This window comes from Thermobia domestica, chromosome 8 (genome assembly GCF_964235325.1).
Source record: "Thermobia domestica chromosome 8, izTheDome1.hap1.1, whole genome shotgun sequence".
Lineage (NCBI taxonomy): Eukaryota > Metazoa > Arthropoda > Insecta > Zygentoma > Lepismatidae > Thermobia > Thermobia domestica.
In genome coordinates, this window is record NC_137461.1 from 8173077 (window position 1) to 8195003 (window position 21927).

The 21927-nt window shown below is 34.2% G+C and overlaps 1 protein-coding gene across 4 annotated transcripts in view; it reads right to left on the reverse strand.

Moving 5' to 3' along the window:
* Nucleotides 1-3512: 3512 nt before the first annotated feature.
* The window catches only part of LOC145692676 (uncharacterized), a 29579-nt gene continuing 11164 nt past the window's right edge, over nt 3513-21927 (reverse strand). For all 4 annotated transcript variants that reach the window (XM_081768055.1, XM_081768056.1, XM_081768054.1 and 1 more), the window contains 4 exons: nt 20404-20532; nt 16981-17109; nt 12404-12511; nt 3513-7035 (listed from right to left, as the gene is read on the reverse strand). In XM_081768055.1, the coding sequence (XP_081624181.1) occupies nt 4640-7035; nt 12404-12511; nt 16981-17109; nt 20404-20532 (2762 nt within the window). In that variant the 3' untranslated portion in view covers nt 3513-4639. The remainder of the gene's footprint in view (nt 7036-12403; nt 12512-16980; nt 17110-20403; nt 20533-21927) is intronic.

Sequence of the window (21927 nt, forward strand, 5' to 3'; positions counted from 1 at the left end):
TATTGATGAAAATTATCTGACATAGATAAGAAATTGTTTTTTGCTTACTATTTTCTACGAAAGTTTGTCATTTCAAATAAAGAATAATTGAAGAAAACAACGTATAGTGATATAAAATTTTAGTAGCAACTAAAACATTGTATCTCTTAATAATATTAAAATAAGAAAAAATAGTATGGTGCTCGTAATCTGTTTAGCCAAAGTTTAAGAAATGAATATTGTAATATAATATGTGTTGTATTTATAAACACCAAACATGTGCTTCTATTTACAAACAGCAAACATGTGCTTCTATTTACAAGCACCAAACATGTGCTTCTACTTGCAAACACCAAAAATGTGCTTCTATTTACAAACACCAAACATGTGCTTCTATTTACAAACAGAAAACATGTGTTTCTACTTACAAACACCAAATATGTGCTTCTATTTACAAACACCAAATATGTGCTTTCATTTACAAACACCAAATATGTGCTTCTATTTACAAGCACCAAACATGTGCTTCTATTTACAAGCACCAAACATGTGCTTCTATTTACAAACACCAAACATGTGCTTCTATTTACAAACACCAAACATATGCTTCTATTTACAAACACCAAATATGTGAGTCTTACTTTGGAGTACTGAGGCTGCAGACGACAGAAAAAGTAGCGACACAACTCGTCACATGACAACGAGGAAACAGCAGCGCCACCGCCTCACCTGGAGCACCTATATAACCGAGAGGATTCCAAGGAAAGACATTAGTCTGCGACTGGTCATCCCTCCTCTAGCTTGCTCTGGAGTTCTAGGAGATACATATCCCAAAACCTCTAGTTTGCTTCGGAATTTTAAGCTTCCCATCTACCCTCTTAGCTTGCTTCCGAGCTCTGTGACTCTTAATCCCCTCAATGCTTGCACGGAGTATTGGGGATCCTAAAATCCACTCCCATCTAGCTTGCTTTGGAGCTCTGTAGAGATCCTACCCTAGGGTGCTCGGACATAGAATCGCTTTTCTTCACCCAGTATTAAAGAATTTATATTATAGTAACATTTTTGTGATATGCTTTCAATAGTGGATTTTATAATAAAAAACAGTAGTAGGCAAACGATTTCGGTCTGTAATTTGCTCTACATATGCTCTACCAACAACTGCACACGCAGAACTTTATAATATACGGCCTAGATTATGAATAGAATTGACTGTAGTTAGTTTAGGAGAGATTGCCTATGTTACTTTGCGATTGAGACAGCAATTTATGTGTAACTGTATGAGCTCCTTGGAGGAAGATATACTTCTGGCGGAATTGAAGCGCCGCTGTGGTTGTGATTGGATCTCAGAACAATATGTAGGTAGTTTAAGTTCGGAATTTCATTTGCAAGTGGTAGGGGATTTTTTTTATCCTGTCATTGCATTCAATTGCAAGGGCATAAAAAAATGTAACATACCATTACCTTCCCCATATCCACTCATATATTAACATTTAACTTTCTCTCTCTCCGTATATATATAGGGTCGAATCCAGGATTTTCTGAACGGGGGTGAACCAATAACTACCACTACATTTGAATTGAATTGGAATTTTTAAAAATGCCTTTAGGCATCTGTAGTGTGAATAAGGAAATGCCCTGGAAATGTTAAGTGTCTGTTCTCGGTGAATCCTTTTCCTTCAGCTCTGAAAATTGACTTAAACTATCGATTTTGCAAAACTTCCCTTTAGGAGTATTTCAAGCCCAAACGGAAACATGACAGCAGAAATTTTTGGAGAGTGTTGCTATTTTCACTGCTAATTTCTCACCTTAGATAGTGTATATTTACAACGAAAGGGGGTGCACGTGCACCTTTGCACCTCCGTAAATCCGGTCCTATATATATATATATATATATATATACAGGACCGGATTTACGGAGGTGCAAAGGTGCACGTGCACCCCCTTTCGTTGTAAATATACACTATCTAAGGTGAGAAATTAGCAGTGAGGACCGGAGTACTTTATAATTTACGAGCTTTCATTATTACTAACCTAATAGTGTGTTTGATGTAATTTAGCTTTGTAAAGTTCATTCTCCATCTAGTCTCTTGAATGTTTATGATGATTTTGTTTTCTCCCATATAAACACTCAAACGCAAAGGGCATGCTTTCCTTTAGTAAAGAATAGTATCGTACAATAGTATTATAGACACGTTTTCATTTTTACGAATAATACACAAATAAATTTAGAATTACCTATAATAAATACTTATTTTATTTGTGTTATACACATATGTGTAGCTTTAAGAAAACTCATATGTGAAATGCTAACTATGAAGATCAATCTCTATATAAAATTATTGTGTTTTCATAGGAGAACTACATTGTGGAAGGAACAAAAAATCTTTATTCATCCTTCATTTTTTATTTCATTATGTAATTTGAAGTTACATTTATTATCTTATACAGTTCTTTTGAGAGGAAGACTTCCTGTTTATATTTAGGGTAGTTAGTGTTAAAATCAGACAAATAAATTAATTAACTAACACAAATTTTCTAAGTTCCGCTTCACAACGTTTTTCTATTTTAAACCATACACAGAATATGATGAAGCACAGCGACGATTTTTATCCATAACTCAAATGATAGTTTCATTATTCTGTTGTGACAAGGCTAACATATGTAAGAACCTTAAATCTCCAAATATCTTTCTCTCGATATAATTTAATACTAAGATACGACAATTACAAGTGCAATGTATTCGCTACATGAAGGTTAATATTTAGTTTGTACTTTCTCATGAAACCAGAGATTTCCAACTGTGGCTATCAAACACTTTCTTTACAATATTTAAGCTTTTCTATTTTTTTCACAAAATAATTATATTCTACAATTCTTTCGATTTATGAAGTTAATTATTTCCAAAATATCTTGGTATATATATGACAAAACGTAGTTTGTTGATATTCATACCAAGTTAGTCACCAAATTTAAGCTTCTACTAATATTTTGATATTTCGTATCCAGAATTCTTTGTTCTCAATTATGATAAACCCCGAACAATCTTTTACTTATATATATATATATTGCAAACTATTTATTTACTTATTGTGAATTAGATAGAATATATACTCTATTTATGTTTAAAGTTAACGTACTGTACGTATTTACAATATACTAAAATAACAAATGGGGAATGAAAAAATGTAACTATCATCCTTCTATGCTTTGATATATGAAAACCTATAATTTCTATTTAATATATCCTCAAGTATTAGCTACCACTTAAAGTTATTTCATTTTTTATTTAAGAAAGATAAACACACTTCCAATTTTAGGTAAAATATATGTATCTTTTTTCAAATAAAGGTAATACTTTCTTGTTTATATTAATCCACAGAAACAATATGTTATAAAAATTGGTGTCGCATTTTTTACTCTTATTTTTATGTATTGTGAGTATACATGATACATCAAGTTTAAATGTGATATTGATAGTATTCATAATATATATATATATATATATATATATATATATATATATATATATATATATATATATATATACATAAGGTGTTACAAAAATGTATCACAATATATTGGAAATAGATTCCTCAGATGAAAATAAGAAAAAAGTTTATATAAACCTGTGGTCGGAAGTGCATAGGTTCGTAGTTATAGGGTGCCGCAAACGTGAATAGGTCCATAGTTCCACTACTATAGGATCGATCATAGTTAGGTCAAGACATCACTGAGGAACTAGTATGTAAACTATCCAAATATCCAACTTTCAGAACCTCTGGTACTTGCACAATCATTTTTAGAGAGGCTGTTTGGGAGCACTTGATCACTCTCTACCTACGTCTCTAAAAATTATTGTTCAAGTACTGGAGCATTCTTAAACATGGACGATTGGATAGTTCATATACCAGTTCTTTAGTGCTGTCTTGACCCGACTAGGAGAGGTTTCATATTAGTGGAGGTATGAACTTCTAAATTTCACTTGTTTGATGTTTTCGGTATCCTATAACTCCGAAATTATCCACTTTTGAACACAGGTCCATATGAACTTTGTTTTCTCATTTTAATGTGAGGAATGTTCCCAAAATATTGTGGCACATTTTTGTGACAACCTGTGTTATGCCCTGTCTAACACCTTGTAAAGTAATCTTCCTTCAATATTTAGGGAATTGTTGAAACTTGAAAATTAACCTACTTTTATCAAATTTTGTTTTAATTATAAGAGCAAGATAAATTAACAATATTCAACGTGATTTTGTGTACAAGTTGCGGAAAGTAAACCATTTAAGTTACAAATAAAATATATGAATTGATTTGAGAAACTAAATTTCCACGTACATAAATTCACAGTTGTAAGGTTTGTCTCGTTCTTGATTCTTGACATTATGTTTATTACATAATTAAATTATAATTCATGAGAACGCAACAAATTACTGACATTATATATACATTATGTCTTGCTGAGAAATATTTCCTCCCAAGTAGCACAGATCGTTGGTCCAATGTTAGGGAACGGTGAATTCGTTGAAAAACTTTTGGGTCAACTTTGAATCAACTTCTGTGCTACTTGGTCATCTAAACATAAGGAAACATATTTCATAAACAGTTTGCTAAGTATTCATATTACAATTCTCTTATATTCATTTTGTATAGTGCTATATCATGATTTTCCTGCCTTCATATGTCTCTTACCAATTAGGTTTTGAATGACCTGACTTTGCATTACGTTATGTGGTTGAGGTTGCTCGGTTGATGGAGAAATTGGTGATTGTGATGAAGAATTTGCTGGTTGCGATGGAGAAATTGCTGGTTGATTCAGTGGTAGAAGGGAAACTGGCTGAGTAGGATTATTTATTTGTTGTGCTTGACCTGGCTGTGATGGAATTGGTTGAACCGGAAGATTTACTTGAGGTGTTTCTAACGTTTTGTTTATTGTCTGTGGTTGAGACTGAATCGGTTCAACAGGTGTCATTATAGTTTCTGGCATTGGTGAACTTACAGAAACGTTATTCGACTTTTGGAGTAAAGGATTACCTTCTATTTCCTTGGATTCATCGTCCTCCTCATATATTTTATCTGCATCGTGAATACTCAATACCTGCTGCACCACTATACCATGTCCGCCTCCATTATGAACTTCACCCCGAACTATCTGTTGACCTTCACTGATATTTCCTACTTGTTGAACCATATCAGCTCTGTTGTGGTTTCTTTGAATTTCTCCTCGAATAATTTGCTGGCCTTCTCCCTGATAACCTATCTGTTGCAGAATTTCCACCATTCTGTTTGGTGGTATGTTGTTTGTCTTATTATCTTCTTCCGAATCATTACTCCTCATTGTTGCGAATTGCTGAATCATTTCTCGATGCTCAAAGCCCGTTTGTTCTTCCTCGCGTGAAATTTGGAGTCCTTTTGCTTTAACGGTTTCGAATTCCTGAATCATCTCCCGATGACTATTTTCTGGTAAAATTTCTGATGTAATGATTTGATGTCCCATTGCATCCCCGCTAGTTGGATTTCCAAATTCCTGTATCAGTTCCTTTTGACCACCACCCCCTGGGATATCTTGACGTATTCTCTGTTGATCTTTGCCACTAACGGGAGAAACATATTCAAATTCTTGAACAACTTCTCTGTATCCAGGTCCCTGTGAAATACCATCAAAAGTGTTTTCCACTTCTCGACTAGCGTCGATGTCATTTTCCAAATCCGTATCGTCAGACTGAATGCCGTCATGTTCATCAGATGATGTGCTCCTCTTGTCTCGTATGTTGCTTAACATTTTGTTCTCCATGAGCAGAGTGTTTACCTTACGATTGACTTTATCTAACAACAAATTAAACAGGGCTTTCGCCTGATTCACTTTATTAAGTATCGTGGTGTTGTTTCTCAAAGCAATGGTGAGAATGTCAGTAGGGGTCAATATTAATTTCTTGTAGTACTCTATGATATTATTGTCATAAGATATATGTTTAATTTGAAATAAGGAGTGAACTAAAAAATCCAATACGAACTCTTTATACTTTAATTTCTTTGAAGTATCTTCAGAATTTATAACATTCTTAACTTCGTTATTGACATCTTCTTTTGAGTCACCAGATTTGTTTAGAAAATCAGTTCGTAAGATTTTTTCCGCCAATTTTCTAATAATTGTGTTTGATAGTTCCTTGTTAATCGTCAGTTTCATTGTATTGTTATGAAGGTTATTTGTTCTATTATGATTAAAACCTAATTTTGTATTCGCGTTACTAGAGAGAACTGGTTTCGTTTCTACTACCAAATCACCCTTTTCATCATTTCCAGAATTAGGTTTGTTATTTGAAGTTACATCAGCTACTGGATCAGTCCCTTTGTTATGCGATACTAAATGTGTAATATCTCCGGAAACAATGTCCATTAATGTAGAAGTTCCGTTATGCCTACGGTAAATTTCAGAATCATTTTTATTTGAACCTTGTGATCTCTTTTTGACATCTTTGAGTTCTTGCGATACTGATTCCTGTTCAATTGGTAAGGGTATTTCATGTAAACTAATAGCCGATAAAGATCCAGTTGTGTCATGAAAATCATTCTGTATTTGTGTATTTTTCTCGTCTGTCGGCACTCGTTCAACAGACTCAGATTTTGTTTGATTTTTGGCGCCAGCACGTTCTTCTTGCAAAGCTTTTTGAGAAGCAGTGGGATCATTTGCTAAATTTGTTGACAACGATGATCCAGTATTGGTTGGATGGAAAACAGAATTTGGTCTCTGTCCCACGTTTTCTACTTGTGGTTGTTGCTGTCCAGTCAGTGCTGTATTAATGCCCTGAGCCGGAAGAATGGGTGAAAGCGTTGTTTTGAAGAAAGTTTCTGGCATTATTATAGTAGGGATTATTCCATTTCCTTCGATAACATATTCGTTTTCAAGGTTCATAGCAGCAAAGGGACACATGTACCATGGTATGGTAACGGACGGTTGAGCTGTTGTGGTAGTTGTCGTGCTTCCTACAGGCTCACAATCCCTCCGGTTTACAACAATCATCTTAGCACTAATAAAAGGCTTATTTTTAGGAGCAGCTGAAAAAAAGGAAAATATATACATATATACCGAACTGAAGTAAACAATTCTACTTAATGTAAGACTGCTAGGTCAGTACTCTCCCTAGAAGAGGTTGTGAAAATACTCTCTAATACAGGGTGATTCTTTTAAAACTGACTGATTTTTTTTTTTTTTTTTGTCTAGAATTTCTAACTGAAGTCCGATTTTCATACAATTTGTGGCAAATGATCAAGGAAGGACAGGAGATTTATGGGGTTATGTTTATTGGTTTAAATTCATCGGTAATATCGACCACTCCTCAAGAAAAACAGCAAATGTTTGCCAGTGTACCTTACAATTGGAATGAGGTTTTGGATTCTTGATGTGAAACTGCAGAATACAAATTAAGTATTAGTGGTAACTTCTCTAAATCACAAGTTGGATACCTATAGCCGGCTTCTTCCAACAAACGACGAAGACATTTCTTGGGCGACCTAAGGAGTTGACATCTTCCACAACACCCACCTGCGGGGTCCGATGCTTCCCTGTCTCACTCAGAAACGATCCTGCTTCTTCCAATTTATTCACTAGTGACCATATTGTGTTCCTGTCTGGGACAGAACGTGATGCAAAATTTGTTTCTAAATGCCCTTTGCGTAGCAACAGCAGATTCCGTTCTCCAAAATCTTTGAACAATAAATTCATAATGTTCCAAACTCATATTCGCAATGTGTCCTCATCATACTTACATAGTGGCACAGAACTATTCAACACAATTCCCAAAACAACAGCCCAGTTTCCTATTTCTTATTAACCTTGGCGAGGTTGCTGTCTAACTAAGAAAACTCAAATCTCCACATCGCACCTCACCTCATTCTAATTGTAATCTACACTGGTGTTTATTTGGTGTTTTTCTTGAGGCCTGACCGATATTACCCTGGATAAATTTAAATAAGTAAACATAGTTCCATAAATCTTCCATCCTTCCTTGATCATTTGCCACAAACCGCATGAAAATCACACATAGTTAGAAATTCTAGACCCAAATGAAATTCATGAGTTTTAAAAGAATCACCGTGTATAATGAAATAAAATTAACAATGAGAAAATACGACTAATTACTGTTTTTACCTCGAATATTAATTAAGTACTCCAAAATAAGATTAGCCGGAAATCAGACTAACCTTAAGAATGTTAACAATTTAATATTTTTAGTAAGAATACATAGGTTTTAGGTATCTAACACCACAGTGAATATGAGCAACTTTAAAAAGTACTTCCGAAAATGTGTCAGTTTAAATTCAACTTAAAATTTAAAAACTTTGCATAAAGATTTGTGAAGGATTGAAATATTGACCTATAGTAAGGATGTAAGGGAAACTTTGGGTAATCATAATCAATGGTGAATATATCATCATTATTGATCTAGTATTTTGGCAGATGTGAAGAAAAAACTAAAAGCTTTCCTGTTTTGTGAATCATTAGTGCAATGAGATAATGGTTTAAAAATGAAGGAAGCGAAAGCAAGAAATATACCTTAATTACACTAGTCAACAAGGTTTTTGCCACATGAAAGAATAATGCTGACCTTTAAGGAACTTTGGCCGCTGAATTCGAATCTGCAATCCGTTCTTCTCTATCATGCACAGTTTTCCCGTGACAGAGGGATCTTCGGGAAATTTCCCCCCAAATTTCCCTTTTTCTTCATTTTTGTACCTCTAGCTCGGGTACTCTTAGACATATAAACATACAAATTATATTCTAGGTTAGCTTGATTTATACTTAGTAAACCCTGTAAGTTTCATATGAGTCGCATCATTCTTCATTGAGAAATAAATATATTTCTATAAATATATGCTATGTGTACTATCCACATAGCATATATTTATGTGAATTTTTAGGGACATTCTACATCCTAATCTTTGATAGCTATCCAAAAGATCTTGAACCAATTGACGGTAATTTTCTGCCTTATGATTTCCCAAAAATCCATACACCACTTTACTGAAAGCTCTCCAGGCGGATAGTTCATCATTATTTAACTTTGTCTCAAAGATGTTGTCCTTTAATAGTTTCCGAATTTGGGGCCCGACGAATATCCCCTCTTTTACTTTCGCGTCACTAAGTTTTGGAAACTGACTTCTAAGGTACGCAAAACCTTCTCCATTCTTGTCCATGGCCTTAACAAAGCTTTTCATTAAGCCTAATTTTATATGTAAAGGCGGCAGCAGAATTTTTCTGAATTAACTAAGGGAGAATACTTAACATTGTGTTTTCCTGGCATATATGTTTCTCTTGGGGACCATTCATTTTGAATGTAGTATGATTCAGTTGCCCTACAAAGAAAACAACAGTATTTTGTAAATCCTCCCTGAAGCCCCAGTAATATAGCAATGACCTTTAAATCACCACAAATTTGCCAATAGTACTTGTTATAATGTATCACAGCTAACAACACAGACAAACTTTCATAAGTTTCCTTCATCTCTACGGAATATGCCATTGGAATTGATGGTTTAGTGTCCCCATTATGTAGCAAAACAGCCTTAAGGCTTGTTTTAGGGGAGTCGATAAACAACCTCCATTCTTCAGGGATGTGTTGGAAACCTAGTGCATCCATTAAACCATCTATATTTGTACATGCACAGAGGGAAGTTTGCAATATATAGTAACCTGAAAATTGTTCATGTCGGTTTTTGAAAATTGAAATTCTGGTGGTAGGAGCCAGTAAATTCCATTCTTGAAGTCTCGATCCGAGCAACTCAGCTTGTTGCTTACTCAGATTTAGATCCCTCACTAAGTCATTCAGTCTGGACTGGTTCTTTTCATATATCTTCTATATGTGTATGTGTAATAGTTTTGAAAATATAGCCTTGTCAAAAATGAACGAATCATCTATGCTAGCCCTGTAGATAAAAGCAATTTCTTTGTAAACAAACCACTGGTTTCCTTCAATCGTATAAGAATGCCAAGAGAGAAATTTTAGACTAGAATTTAAAAAAAAAAAAAAAGATCTGAGTAATTATTTAAAAAAAAATATGAATAATTGTTAGTGTTAATTAAGAACTTGCACTGAATGCTAGTGTATGAAAATATTTACTTGTTTACTTAAAATGCATAACAATTTAATCGTACTAATTAAGAAAAATATGATATTTTGTGTTAAGATCAGGTGATACTTCGGAGAGAACAAGAGAAAGAGGGGATAATACTTTAAGACGAAGCTGTAGTATTTTTTTTAATTATGATCAAAAATAAAACTTTTCCAAAATGTTGTAAGACAAATGTGTAATCACACTTCTAACAGGTAAAGACGTAACTAAAATATGAACATGTATAATTATCATTTACTTCAAATTTTGCAAATATTTTGAATAAACTCTTACGGAGAATTAAGATAATTTCTAGAAAAAAAAATATAAAAAAAATAAAATGAAACTGACTTCCATAATCACACAAGTATAGCTGTACAGATATTAAGAAAAGGGATAAAAAACTGAATATTTGTTGGAAATGTGAACTTGAAAATCAGACTTTTTTCATACTTACACTTTGCTGAATAGCAAATGTAACCAGGTATGAAAAAAGTCTGATTTTCAAGTTCACATTTCCCACAAATATTCAGTTTTTATTTAGTTTCTCAATATCTCTTCAGCTGAACTTGTGCGGTTATGGGACTCAAGACTTCAAATGTGTTTAAAAAGTTTTAAAACGTATCATTTTCTCCTCTGAACTTTTGACTTACATACAATACATAAACTACATTAATTATACCATAATATAAATATTAATGAGAAATATTAATTCAAAAGCACTGTATCGACAATTCCATTCATTCTAGACTGAAACTTGAAATATATTTCTTTATTCTACAATGTCTGGAGGTAATAACTGGATAGCACTTTCTATTATAACGAACGAACATGCTGTTTTGATCAAGAGTGACCAAGGACACTACTATTATTAGAAAATTTTAATTATTAATATTATTTTTCATATTTTATTTCATGGCAAAGCAACAAACATGTTTTCCTCGTTTTCAATACTATATTGTCTCCATTTTCAAGCTACAAGTATATGCTTATGTATGTACAGAGGACAATTAAATTATTGAAAACAAATCATGATTGTCATGACAAAAGTAAAACACACTAGCAGACATCTATCTGAATGAGAAAGATTCCCACCATTTCATCACTTATTTATATTAATTTTAGAATATAGAGATGATGGAGTTTCGTACTGTTATAATCTCTACGTATCAAATGTTATTGCTTCACTTCAGAGGTGTCCGTCACGTGACGAGAAAGAAGCTCTTAAATAGCCATATTTACGATTTACTTGCATAATAAGCCTTCTTACAAATTTAATTTAGAGTTATATTAACTTCAATAGACCAACATGGCATTATGCATACTAATCCAAATCATATGAGTTTGATTTTATTTACTAATTTTGGAAATATTGGAGAGGTACACAAGGGACGCTGTTTCAATATAAATCCGATGACTCAAAGTACTTTCAAAAATAAACAAGAATTTTAGGGATGTTCCCAAAAGATTGCGATCTTGGCCAACAATTTTAGGTATGATCCAAAAAAATGGATTAAAAGATTGCGATCTTGGCCAACAATTTTAGGTATGATCCAAAAAATGGATTAAAAGATTGCGATCTTGGAAAATAATTAGTTTCTGAATCAGGGGCCACAAAATTTCCGAACGGCCCTAAATCAAGTTTTCGTATTTTCTGTGGAATAAACACATCATACTGAGTTAAGTGATAGTTTGGGTTTGGCTACACTATATGTAGTTCTCCAGAGATAAGGCCTACAAGAAAATTTTTGTTTGAAATGCATTGGATCTTTTGAGCCAAAAAGCATAATATAAAATTTCTGATACAGATGTATCATTACAGATCATAATTATTTTGTATTGTGTCATGACACTCAAGCATCTAGTGACAAACGTTAAAGGAAATAATTTAAATTTTAAGAAAAAAGTATTAAGTATTTTTGGGACTTTCTTCTTACGTAATTAAATGGCAGGGAAATATTACTGAGTCTGCTCTTCTAGGCTCCCTTGACACAACACTACTTATTAACTTAGACGTACTAATGAAAAATTCTTTGGAAATTTTGATTATTAAAAGTGAACAAAATAAGTTACATTTCACTACTTAGATTATCATTCAAACCAGGAGTAAAAGTAGATCTGAGAAGGTAGGGGGACGGTAGGTAGCGGCATGACGTCATACCGCCCCCCTGTCTATCTTTGTGCATTGCAATTTCTTTGAAACTGGGGTGACGCCAGTACATATTTTTGGAGGTGGGGTAACGGCGTTACCTCGCGTTGCCCCGCACTTTTACCCCTGATTCAAACCAAATTTTGTAATCAGTGGATAACGTACGATAATAAAGATCCTGTTCTGCTTGCCGTCGCTGGATTTTCTCTTCTGAATCGTCATCATAGTAATAGTAATAGTAATCATCATCAGCGTACTGTAAGTTTCCATCATCTGAAATAAATACATTTCATGAAATGAATACCAAAGCTTTGCGTTAAATTAGTGTATGTTAAAGTACGTTTCTCATGTTAAAAGAAATGTGCAGAATCTCATATATTGTGGGAAGAAAAAATAGCACATACAGTAACATCTATTATCATCTACCAGTTACAATCCCTCACAACAAACATGCCAAGATTCGTATAATTTCAAGGTTTTGTGTGAGTAGCCTGTGAAATAGTATTAAATGTATCTGTTACAGGGCTGTAACTTGTGGGGGGCAGAGGGGCAACTGCCTCTCCAAGGAAGCTCCCCGCAGTTTGAGTTGTGAACAAACCAGCACACAAAAGGTCAATAAAACAAAAATGAGACGTGGACCCATTTCAGTAAAAAAGAGTCTACTATTAGGGGCCCTAGAAATAATGTTTATTCGTTTGGCTTTGAGATTTGTCAACATTGTCCCCTTAATTAATTTGTCATGTATGGGACGGGCCCAGGGATACAACTAACGGCCCCATAGACCTTGCCGTGTGGGAGGGTCCACAGGCTCCGGGGGCGGCATAAAGAGTAAGAGAAAGTTGGAATGAGGAGGCCCAAGAATTACAAAAACAACTTTTCTAGGGGGCCCAGATAGGCATATTAATGCCCCCCAGAAAGAAATAGAAAGAAATGTAATTTACGCTTATATGTCAAGGTTGTGACGTATCGTGTTTGAGTTTTTATCAAATTATACACAAACAAGCAGCATCAGTTGTTGAAATTGTCTGAACGACACGGTCAACTGAACAGAAAACAGTTTGTCGTAAGTGTTGAAACGAACTGAAATTAGAGAAAAGAAGACGAACACATTATTTGAAGTGTGGAAAAAAAGTACGTAGCATTCAATGTAAGTAGCAAAAAGCTGCCATGAAAGGTACTTCAGAAATATGATGACTTAACCTAACCTAACATACTTTAGTACATTTTGGTACTTCTTTTTCGATTTTCGTGTGCTCCGGTGATTCAGCAGAAATGCCAAGCACAGTCATAATTAAACTATATCTTTTTCTTCGGTTCTAGAAATAATAATGATAACATTAACATTAATAAAACTTATTGTAACGGTTTAGAACTTACAAAATAATATAATGTTCAAATAGTAAACTTTGGAGGAATTATTGTGAACTGTGGAAACATTCCTTTTAAACATCGAGTCATATTAAATAGGACACAGTGCATAAAGAGTAATCCGTGTGTGTCCGCGACAAGTATCTCCGACAGAACGTAAGTGCATTAGCTTCTTGGACACAAAGAGGTACTATAGCACTACCTCTTGATCTTGTGGTTATCCTTGGTTCGATTCTGAAGGGGGAAAATTGAACAGTTATTAGAAGTTCTTATTACATCTGAACTCATAGGCCCACGATTCCTATGGCCTCAGTTCTGAAATGAAACGTTAAACTTTAGAAGGGTTTAGAAGGTATGTTCACGATAGATTTACCGTAAGTTTCTAAAACATCTTCTCCAACAGAATATTTTAAACTTTTAATATTTTTATGTTTCTACTTTGAAACAATCATATGCAATTATCATGAACCAAACATACGTCGTGTTTCAAAAAGACTGACCTGATTTGGGACGGTAATAATTACGGAATTTGTGACGTACCTGCAAGGAAATGTATGTTGTTTGAATGAGTGTGGCCTATGGTTTCAGAAAATCGCCGTTAGATGTCAGTCATTGCGTCTTCTCAGTTTTGCTGTCAGTCAGAAGTAAGATGGCGTCCGCTCAACGGAAGGCATATTATGTGCTGCTGTTTGAAAACAGTGAGTCAGTGATTTGGGTCCAGTGTGCTTTTCGTCGGAGGTTCGGCATTGATCCGCCTATACCCAAAAACGTTCGTCGTTGATATCGCCAATTAAAACAGAGAAGATGCTTGTGCAAACGTAAGACTCCAGATCGGCCTCGCACTTCTAATAAAATGAAGAATTTAGCTATTGTCTAGATCAGCGTTTCTCAATCGGTGTGCCGTGAATGGGCTGCTGGTGTGTCGCGAGTAAATCGAAACAAAATTATTAATTCTATAGCATTTAAATTGCAAGACATAGGGGAAAATGTATATCTGTATTTCACATTACTATGAACCTCTAATATGAACTACAATTTTAAGTTTCATACCGCGTTACTTTTCTGTACATTTTTAATATTGAAAAAAGTATTTGTTAGCATTGTTATGACCATTATTCCTTCTTTATTGATGCAGATTATTTCGTAACTTAAAATTTTAAAATATTCAATCCTTTTGACAAAACAAACATGCATACAAATTGAACCTCTGATTGGAAAAAGGGAATAAGTACATTTTTTTGCGATTTTAACCTGAGATAGCAGATGTGTTCCTTTAAGATAGTTGCATCGTTGAGTAGAAATTAGGAATGTTTGCGCAACTCTATACGACCAATGTAGAAGACAAAATCTCTCGCTGATTAGAAAAAGGGAATAACTACGTTTCTTATTCCCTTCTTCCAGTCACTACAGGACACCACCACAACTGTGAGACTGTATGTAAGTAGACAACTACCAGAGCCCTGTGCTGTCGTTACGATACTTCGCCTTCTTTTCGCATTGCACTATCTATAGAAAACTTTTTGCCCCAATCAGTTACAGATTTACATGTTTTCAGTGATACAAGTGGTGGTCAAAACTGCAATCGTTCAATGACATGAATGCTTTTCAGCCTGATCGTGTTCAGCACTATACAGCAATATTTGCCTGTCAGAGGTCACAGTTTTTACCATGTGACCGAAATTTTGCTGTAATCAACCCAGAACTCAAACGACACAATCGTATTTATTTACCAGCACAGTATAACCACATGATTGCGAATGCAAGAAATACTAATTCTCCATTTCAGGTTTACGAAGTTGTCAATGAAGAAATCTTATATTTTAAACATGGATGGCAACCGTTTTACAAGAAATCTTCAGGTAGCATTGTGGACAAAACAACCAATACAAACAGTTTTATAGGATGATTTGTTCATGGAAAACCACTGACCAAGAAACTGTAGAAGACGAAGATGCACACGGATAGGACCCTATGTAAAGCCATTCTATTGTGACAACGTATTTTGCTACGTATTTTGTTCAGCTGTCTATTGTATTACTTTTCTTGCTATACGAATAACATGTGTTGTACAAGAAAAAAAAACGAACGGTGACAATAAAAGTGTTAGAAGCCTAATATTCATGATAGTTCGGATACATATATCCAAGATTAACATACAACATTGTATTCAGCATGTACATTTTCATAGTTTTCTATCATAAACTGCACATTACATACCCTACACACAATTACAATTGCGTCCAACTCTAATTGATTGGAAAAAGGGAATATTTTTTTCGTTTTTAAGCTTATCTAACCAATTGCAGTGCTGCAATACAAGATTCTTCTTCTTGTCTTAGTGTTTGTTAGTTCTTTTGCTACAAGTAATCAATTATACACTTTTTGCAACAAATAGAAACAACGCTTCGGGAAGGTTTTTTAGCGTTTTTGAAAACTTAGGTCTGATGCACGTATTCCCTTTTTCCAATCAGTGATTCAATTACCTACATTTGTGTTTTAAAAGTAAAAGAGACTTGTTTGTTCGTTCGTCATTTAGTGATTTTCCTTCTTGGTGAAAGATTGGATACGGTTTTCGAAAAAAAAAAAAAGCGTATTTTAAAAAACCTAAGTGCAATATATCATTGCAATTGTTTTCTATTTTTTAAATTAGAATGAAAAATAAACATAATGATTTGCCACGTTGGAAAACCAGTAATTGAGCTTTCTACTCTGAGAGGAGATTAGTACTCACAGAAAACGACCACGGTATTTTAAATGTTACATATAATAAAATCTATTAGCGTGCCGCGAGAATTCAAGTTACACCCGTAGTGTGCCACAAGTTGAAAAAGGTTGGGAAACACTGGTCTAGATGTTGTTCGTCCGGCTGCTGGTGGATACGTACATCATTTGTAATAGCATCGCTAAAACAAACACTTTGTGAGTATTTTGCAATTTATCCCATTTTCGTAGCATGGTTTTATCAATACATATGGACTTTTAAAATCAGGTCATTCTTTTTGAAACACCCTGTATACTACAGTAAAACTAGATAGAAGGATAGTAAACGTTTAAAAAGTTACATCAGAGGAACAGAGCCATCCTTAAAAATGAGCGCATGCAAATGAACAGAAGGAACCAAACTTTTATAAGTAGGGATGCGCAGGAGACGAGTCGAGATAGGATTTTCATGATAAAATTCGAGTCGAGACACGACTCTTCCAATAGAGAAATATACATTTTTCGAGTCGAGACATCATTTTTACAGTACATTTTCGAGACGAGACAGCCACAAATCTTGTCTCGTGAGCATCCCTATTTGTAAGTTTATTTATTTTCCCGCTTACAATGTAATCGTCGTTATACGTAGGGATTAAAGTAAACACAAACTTTACCTTTTACAGAATTTATTTCATTTAAGATGCCAGTGTTGTTGGTAATATTCTGCATGTGTTCATTCTTGGGTGCTTCTACGTCTTCATCTTCTATACTGTTTTCGTCTTCTGTGGAAGAAATATTTTCACCTAAAACAAAAATATTTGTTTGTATTCTGTTCAAAACAAAATGCTTTTACTTTAATTGGTAGATTGGAATTTATCCTAGGGTTGCCAACTGGCCGGTTTTTCTCCGGCCTGGCCTTTAATATTGCTGTTATTTTGATTAAAGCCGGTGACTGGTACAAACTTCTTACCAACCGTTTTATGACTTTTTCTTAAATTTGTATCTAGTTCGAAGTATAGATTTTAAATGTAACTTTCATTCTGTAAATCCAAAACTGTCACTTTCGCCATCTATCAACGATTAATGAATTTTTTTCATCAGTTTAGATAATTTTAAATATGACAGGGATTGCATCAGGGAAAAATTGACATTTACTTCTAAGGAATTTTACACGTTTATTGAGAGTGAAAAAGGACTTCTTAAAGTAATTTTCTGTGGTTAAAGTATACGATTTAAAAAATAAATTTCATTTTTCAAATCCAAAATTGTCACATAAAGATTAATACACTTTTGCTCATCTGTTTCGATAATTTTAAAGAAGTGGCACTTACTGGTAAATACAATAAAATGATCAATGCCGATTTCAGTTTCTCATATATACTTCTCACTTAGACCTATATCTTAGGGAATTTTGAGAGGGTTTCTGGGTTTTGTTTATTTTGCACAGTTCGCAACTCTAATTTATCATTGTGTTTTAACACCTAGGATAAATAAGCGCAAAAATATATTTGACCTCTGTTCTTTAACAAGATTTGTTACAAGCATTGTTTAAATAACATTTACAACAAACAAGAAAGCTGGTTACATTCATAAACATATCATAAACATATTTTTAAATGAATCCTAAAGTAAGATCCGGGTAGGAAATTATTTCTTCACGAGCATTCACATCGAGAATGGCTTGAAACAAGGAGATGCGTTGTCGCCATTATTATTCAACTTTATCCTGGAGTACGCTAAAGGAAAATCAAAGATAGCAACCAGAGCCTAGAGTTGAACGTTGTTCACCAGGATATGGAATATGCTGATGATGTAAATTTAATAGGGGATGATAGTAGAATGACAGAAAGAAATGCAGAGGTCTTATTAAACGCTTCCAGGGACATGGATTTAGAAGAAAATGCAGAGACAACTAAATACATGGAAGTTGCAGAGACAATAATTTCAGTACAAAAAGAAGTAGCAACCAACAAAGTAAGCACAATTAAAAGACATATGAAATAGAACATAGTGCTTAAAGAGTAATTCGAGTGTGTCCCCGAGACAAGTACTTCCGATAGAACGCAAGTGCATTAGCTTTTCAGACACAAAGGAGTAACATAGCATTTCTTGTTGGTCTTGTGGTTATCCTTAGTTCGATCCTGAAGAGAGAAAATTGAACCCATATCAGAGGTTCTGTGGTTTAAAACGACAAGTTTTGCCGATAGATGTCACTACAGTCTTCGTATCTCTCATACATTTTTTTTTTTTTTTTTTTTTTTACCTTTCACGAAAATTTACAATTTCTCTTACAAATTTCAATCTACAGACTTCAAGTTTTTAGAAAAAGAACTTCATAATCTATTAAAGGCAATAATTTGTGCCGATTTTTTATTTAGAATTTTCTTCATTGTTGAAATGGCTAGATTGTTGAAATGGATATCCAAACCTTTAACAATTGAACTGTCTCAACAATGAAGAAAAGTCTAAATAAAAAATCGGTAGAAATTATTGCCTTCAATAGATTATGAAGTTGCTTTTCTAAAAATTTGAAGTCTCTAGGTTGAAATTTGTAAGAGAAATTGTAAATTTTCGTGAAAGGTAAAAAAATGCATGAGAGATACGAAGACTGTAGTGACATTTATCTCCAAAAATTGTCCCTTTACACTAACCTTAAATTATAGGTCTATGATTCCTATGGGTTTGGGTACAAAACCTCGCGGCCAGAACCTCGCGGCGACAACCTCGCGGACCAAAACCTCGCCTGGCCAAAACCTCGCCTCCCAAAATCTCGCCGGACCGAAACCTCGCCCGGCCAAAACCTCGCCGCCCAAAACCTCGCGGGACAAAATCTCGCCGGGCCAAAACCCCGCCTGGCCAAAACCTCGCGGGCCAAAACCTCGCCTTGCCAAAACCTCGCGCCCCAAACTATCGCCATACCCAAAATCTCGCCTGACCAAAATTTAAATGTTCCAACAGATGATAAGAATGAAGGTATAAAAGACGCTGTTTCAGGAATAGTATCACAGGTATTTGACCAAGTCCCGCAATACCATTTGAAAATTCTATTTCTGTATTAGAGAATTTCAATGTGAAGGTAGGGCGACAATGTTTTTAAACTGGTTATAGGGAACGAAAGTCTGCATAAGAAAAGTAATGATAACTAACGGGGTTAGTTTCGTGAACTTCGGAACATCCAAAAACTTAAAATTTCAACAAAAATCTAACAATATTTATGAAAGTATGAAATAATATATGAGATTTTAGGACGTCCCTTGATTATGTCCTGTAGGTTAAAGGAGACGTAGATGACCAGGATCAAGGAAATGATCGAATAAAGAAAGTGGGAGGAAACGGGAATAACCCGAGAAAGTCCACGCACACGATGTTTTATATCATATTATTATTATTATTATTATTATTATTATTATTATTATTATTATTATTATTATTATTATTATTATTTGTAATGTGGAATTGCATATTAAGAAACTCATTGGGTAAATTTTAAAGAAAAGTTTCATTCGCGGCGAGGTTTTGGCAACGCGAGGTTTTGGCCCGGCGAGATTTTGTCCTGCGAGGTTTTGGCCACGCGAGGTTTTGGGCGGCGAGGTTTTGGCCACGCGAGGTTTTGGCCCGGCGAGATTTTGTCTCACGAGGTTTTGGCCCGGCGAGATTTTGTCCCGCGAGGTTTTGGCCGGCGAGATTTTAGGCGGCGATGTTTCGGCCGCGAGATTTTGTCCGTATCCCTTTCTATGGTCTTAATTCTGAAATGAAACTTTCGAAAACAAACAAAAGAAGTCTTACTATATTCGTAATAGAATTACCATAAGTTTCTAGAGCAGAACAGAACATTTTAAGCTTTTAATAATTGTATGTTTCTACTTTGAAACAATCATATGTAATTACCATAAAGAAAATATATATAGGACCTACTATAGTTCACATTAGATCGCAGGATAGAAAAAGTTTAAAAAGTTGCACCAGAGAAACATAGCCATCTGTAATAGACGCATGGAAATCAACAGAAGGAACTAAAGTTTTATATGGTTAATTATTTCAGCGGTTACAATGTATTCATCGTTATACGTACGGATTGAAGTAAACACAAACTTTACCTTTTACAGAATTTATTTCATTTAAGATGTCAATGTTGTTAGTAATATTCTGTATATGCTCACTCTTGGGTGCTTCTGTGTCTTCATCTTTGGTATTGCTTTCGTCTTCTCCAGAAGAAACATTTTCACCTACAAAAAAAGTATATATCTGTTTGTATACTGTATCCTGCCAAAACAATTACTTTTAATTTGATTTATTGATTAGAATTTATCATTGTGTTTTAGCACCTAGAACAAATGATCCCGAGAAGCATCTTTGACAAGCTCTGTTCTTAGAAACACAAGTAACATTTACAAGAAACCAAGGTGCATTGAACTTCTTCCTTCTAACACCACATATCAGCAATGAGAAAAAAAAACGAATTTGAAGGTTTTCTGTATGTCGCCCTTACAGGTCAGAGTAGAACAAAGAGTTCTTGAAGAGGTCGATCATTTCAAATATCTGGGAAGTATTTTGACGAAAGACGTGTACTGCATCAAACAGTTTAGGTCGAGAATTGCCATAGCCAAAGAATCATTCAACAAGAATAGGTCACCCTTAACTAGCAGCCTTGATATTGGATTAAGGAAGAAGTTGGTCAAGTTCTGTAAATGGAGTATTGGACTTTATGGTTCATAGACTTGTAGATTACAAAAGTTACAGAATAAATATTTACAGAGCTTCAAAATGTGATGTTGGAAGAAGGTGGACACGATAAAATGGACAGAAAGAGTAACAAACGAAGATGTTTTAAAACGGATAGCAGAGAAGAGGACGCTTCTAAGCCATCATCCTTCGTAGAAAGGGTAAATTGGATTAGTCACATCTTGCAAAGAAATTGTCTTCTTCATACCGCAATAGAAGGAGAGATGGAAGGAAAGCGAGGAATAGGAAGAAGAAGAACACAAATGATCGATGATTTAAAAAATAGAAGAAAATATTGGGAGTTAAAAGAGGAGGTTAAAATCGAGAAACATGGAAGAAACATTTCCATTCCCAAGCTGAAAATTCAGAAGAAGAAGAAAAGAAAAGAAAAACACTCATTAGTCCCAGGACCAGCTAAAAGGCAGAATACTTAATAATAATAATAATAATAATAATAATAATAATAATAATAATAATAATAATAATAATAATAATAATAATAATAATAATAATAATAATAATAATAATAATAATAATAATTTGATATGATTTGTGTATTTTGTGTTCAGTAGCTCAAAAATATCAAAACTGAAAGAAAACTTCCTTTAATTTTAAATTATTTTTCAACAAGAATTTGGTATCGTTAATCTTCTACTTACATTACCAATCTCTCTCTCTCTCTCTCTTACACAATTTTGAAATTGTCCCATATTGTTATTAGAGTAAATAATTTTATTTGCTTTATTTTTGAACTACTTTTTGTTAGTCCATCTACCAATTTTTGCCTCTGGGCAAGTAGAGGTTCCTCAAACCAAAATAGATATCCACATTTACAACTAACTGTACACGAAGAATCGGCAATTATTTCGATTCCTGGTAAAATAACATACTATTCGGAT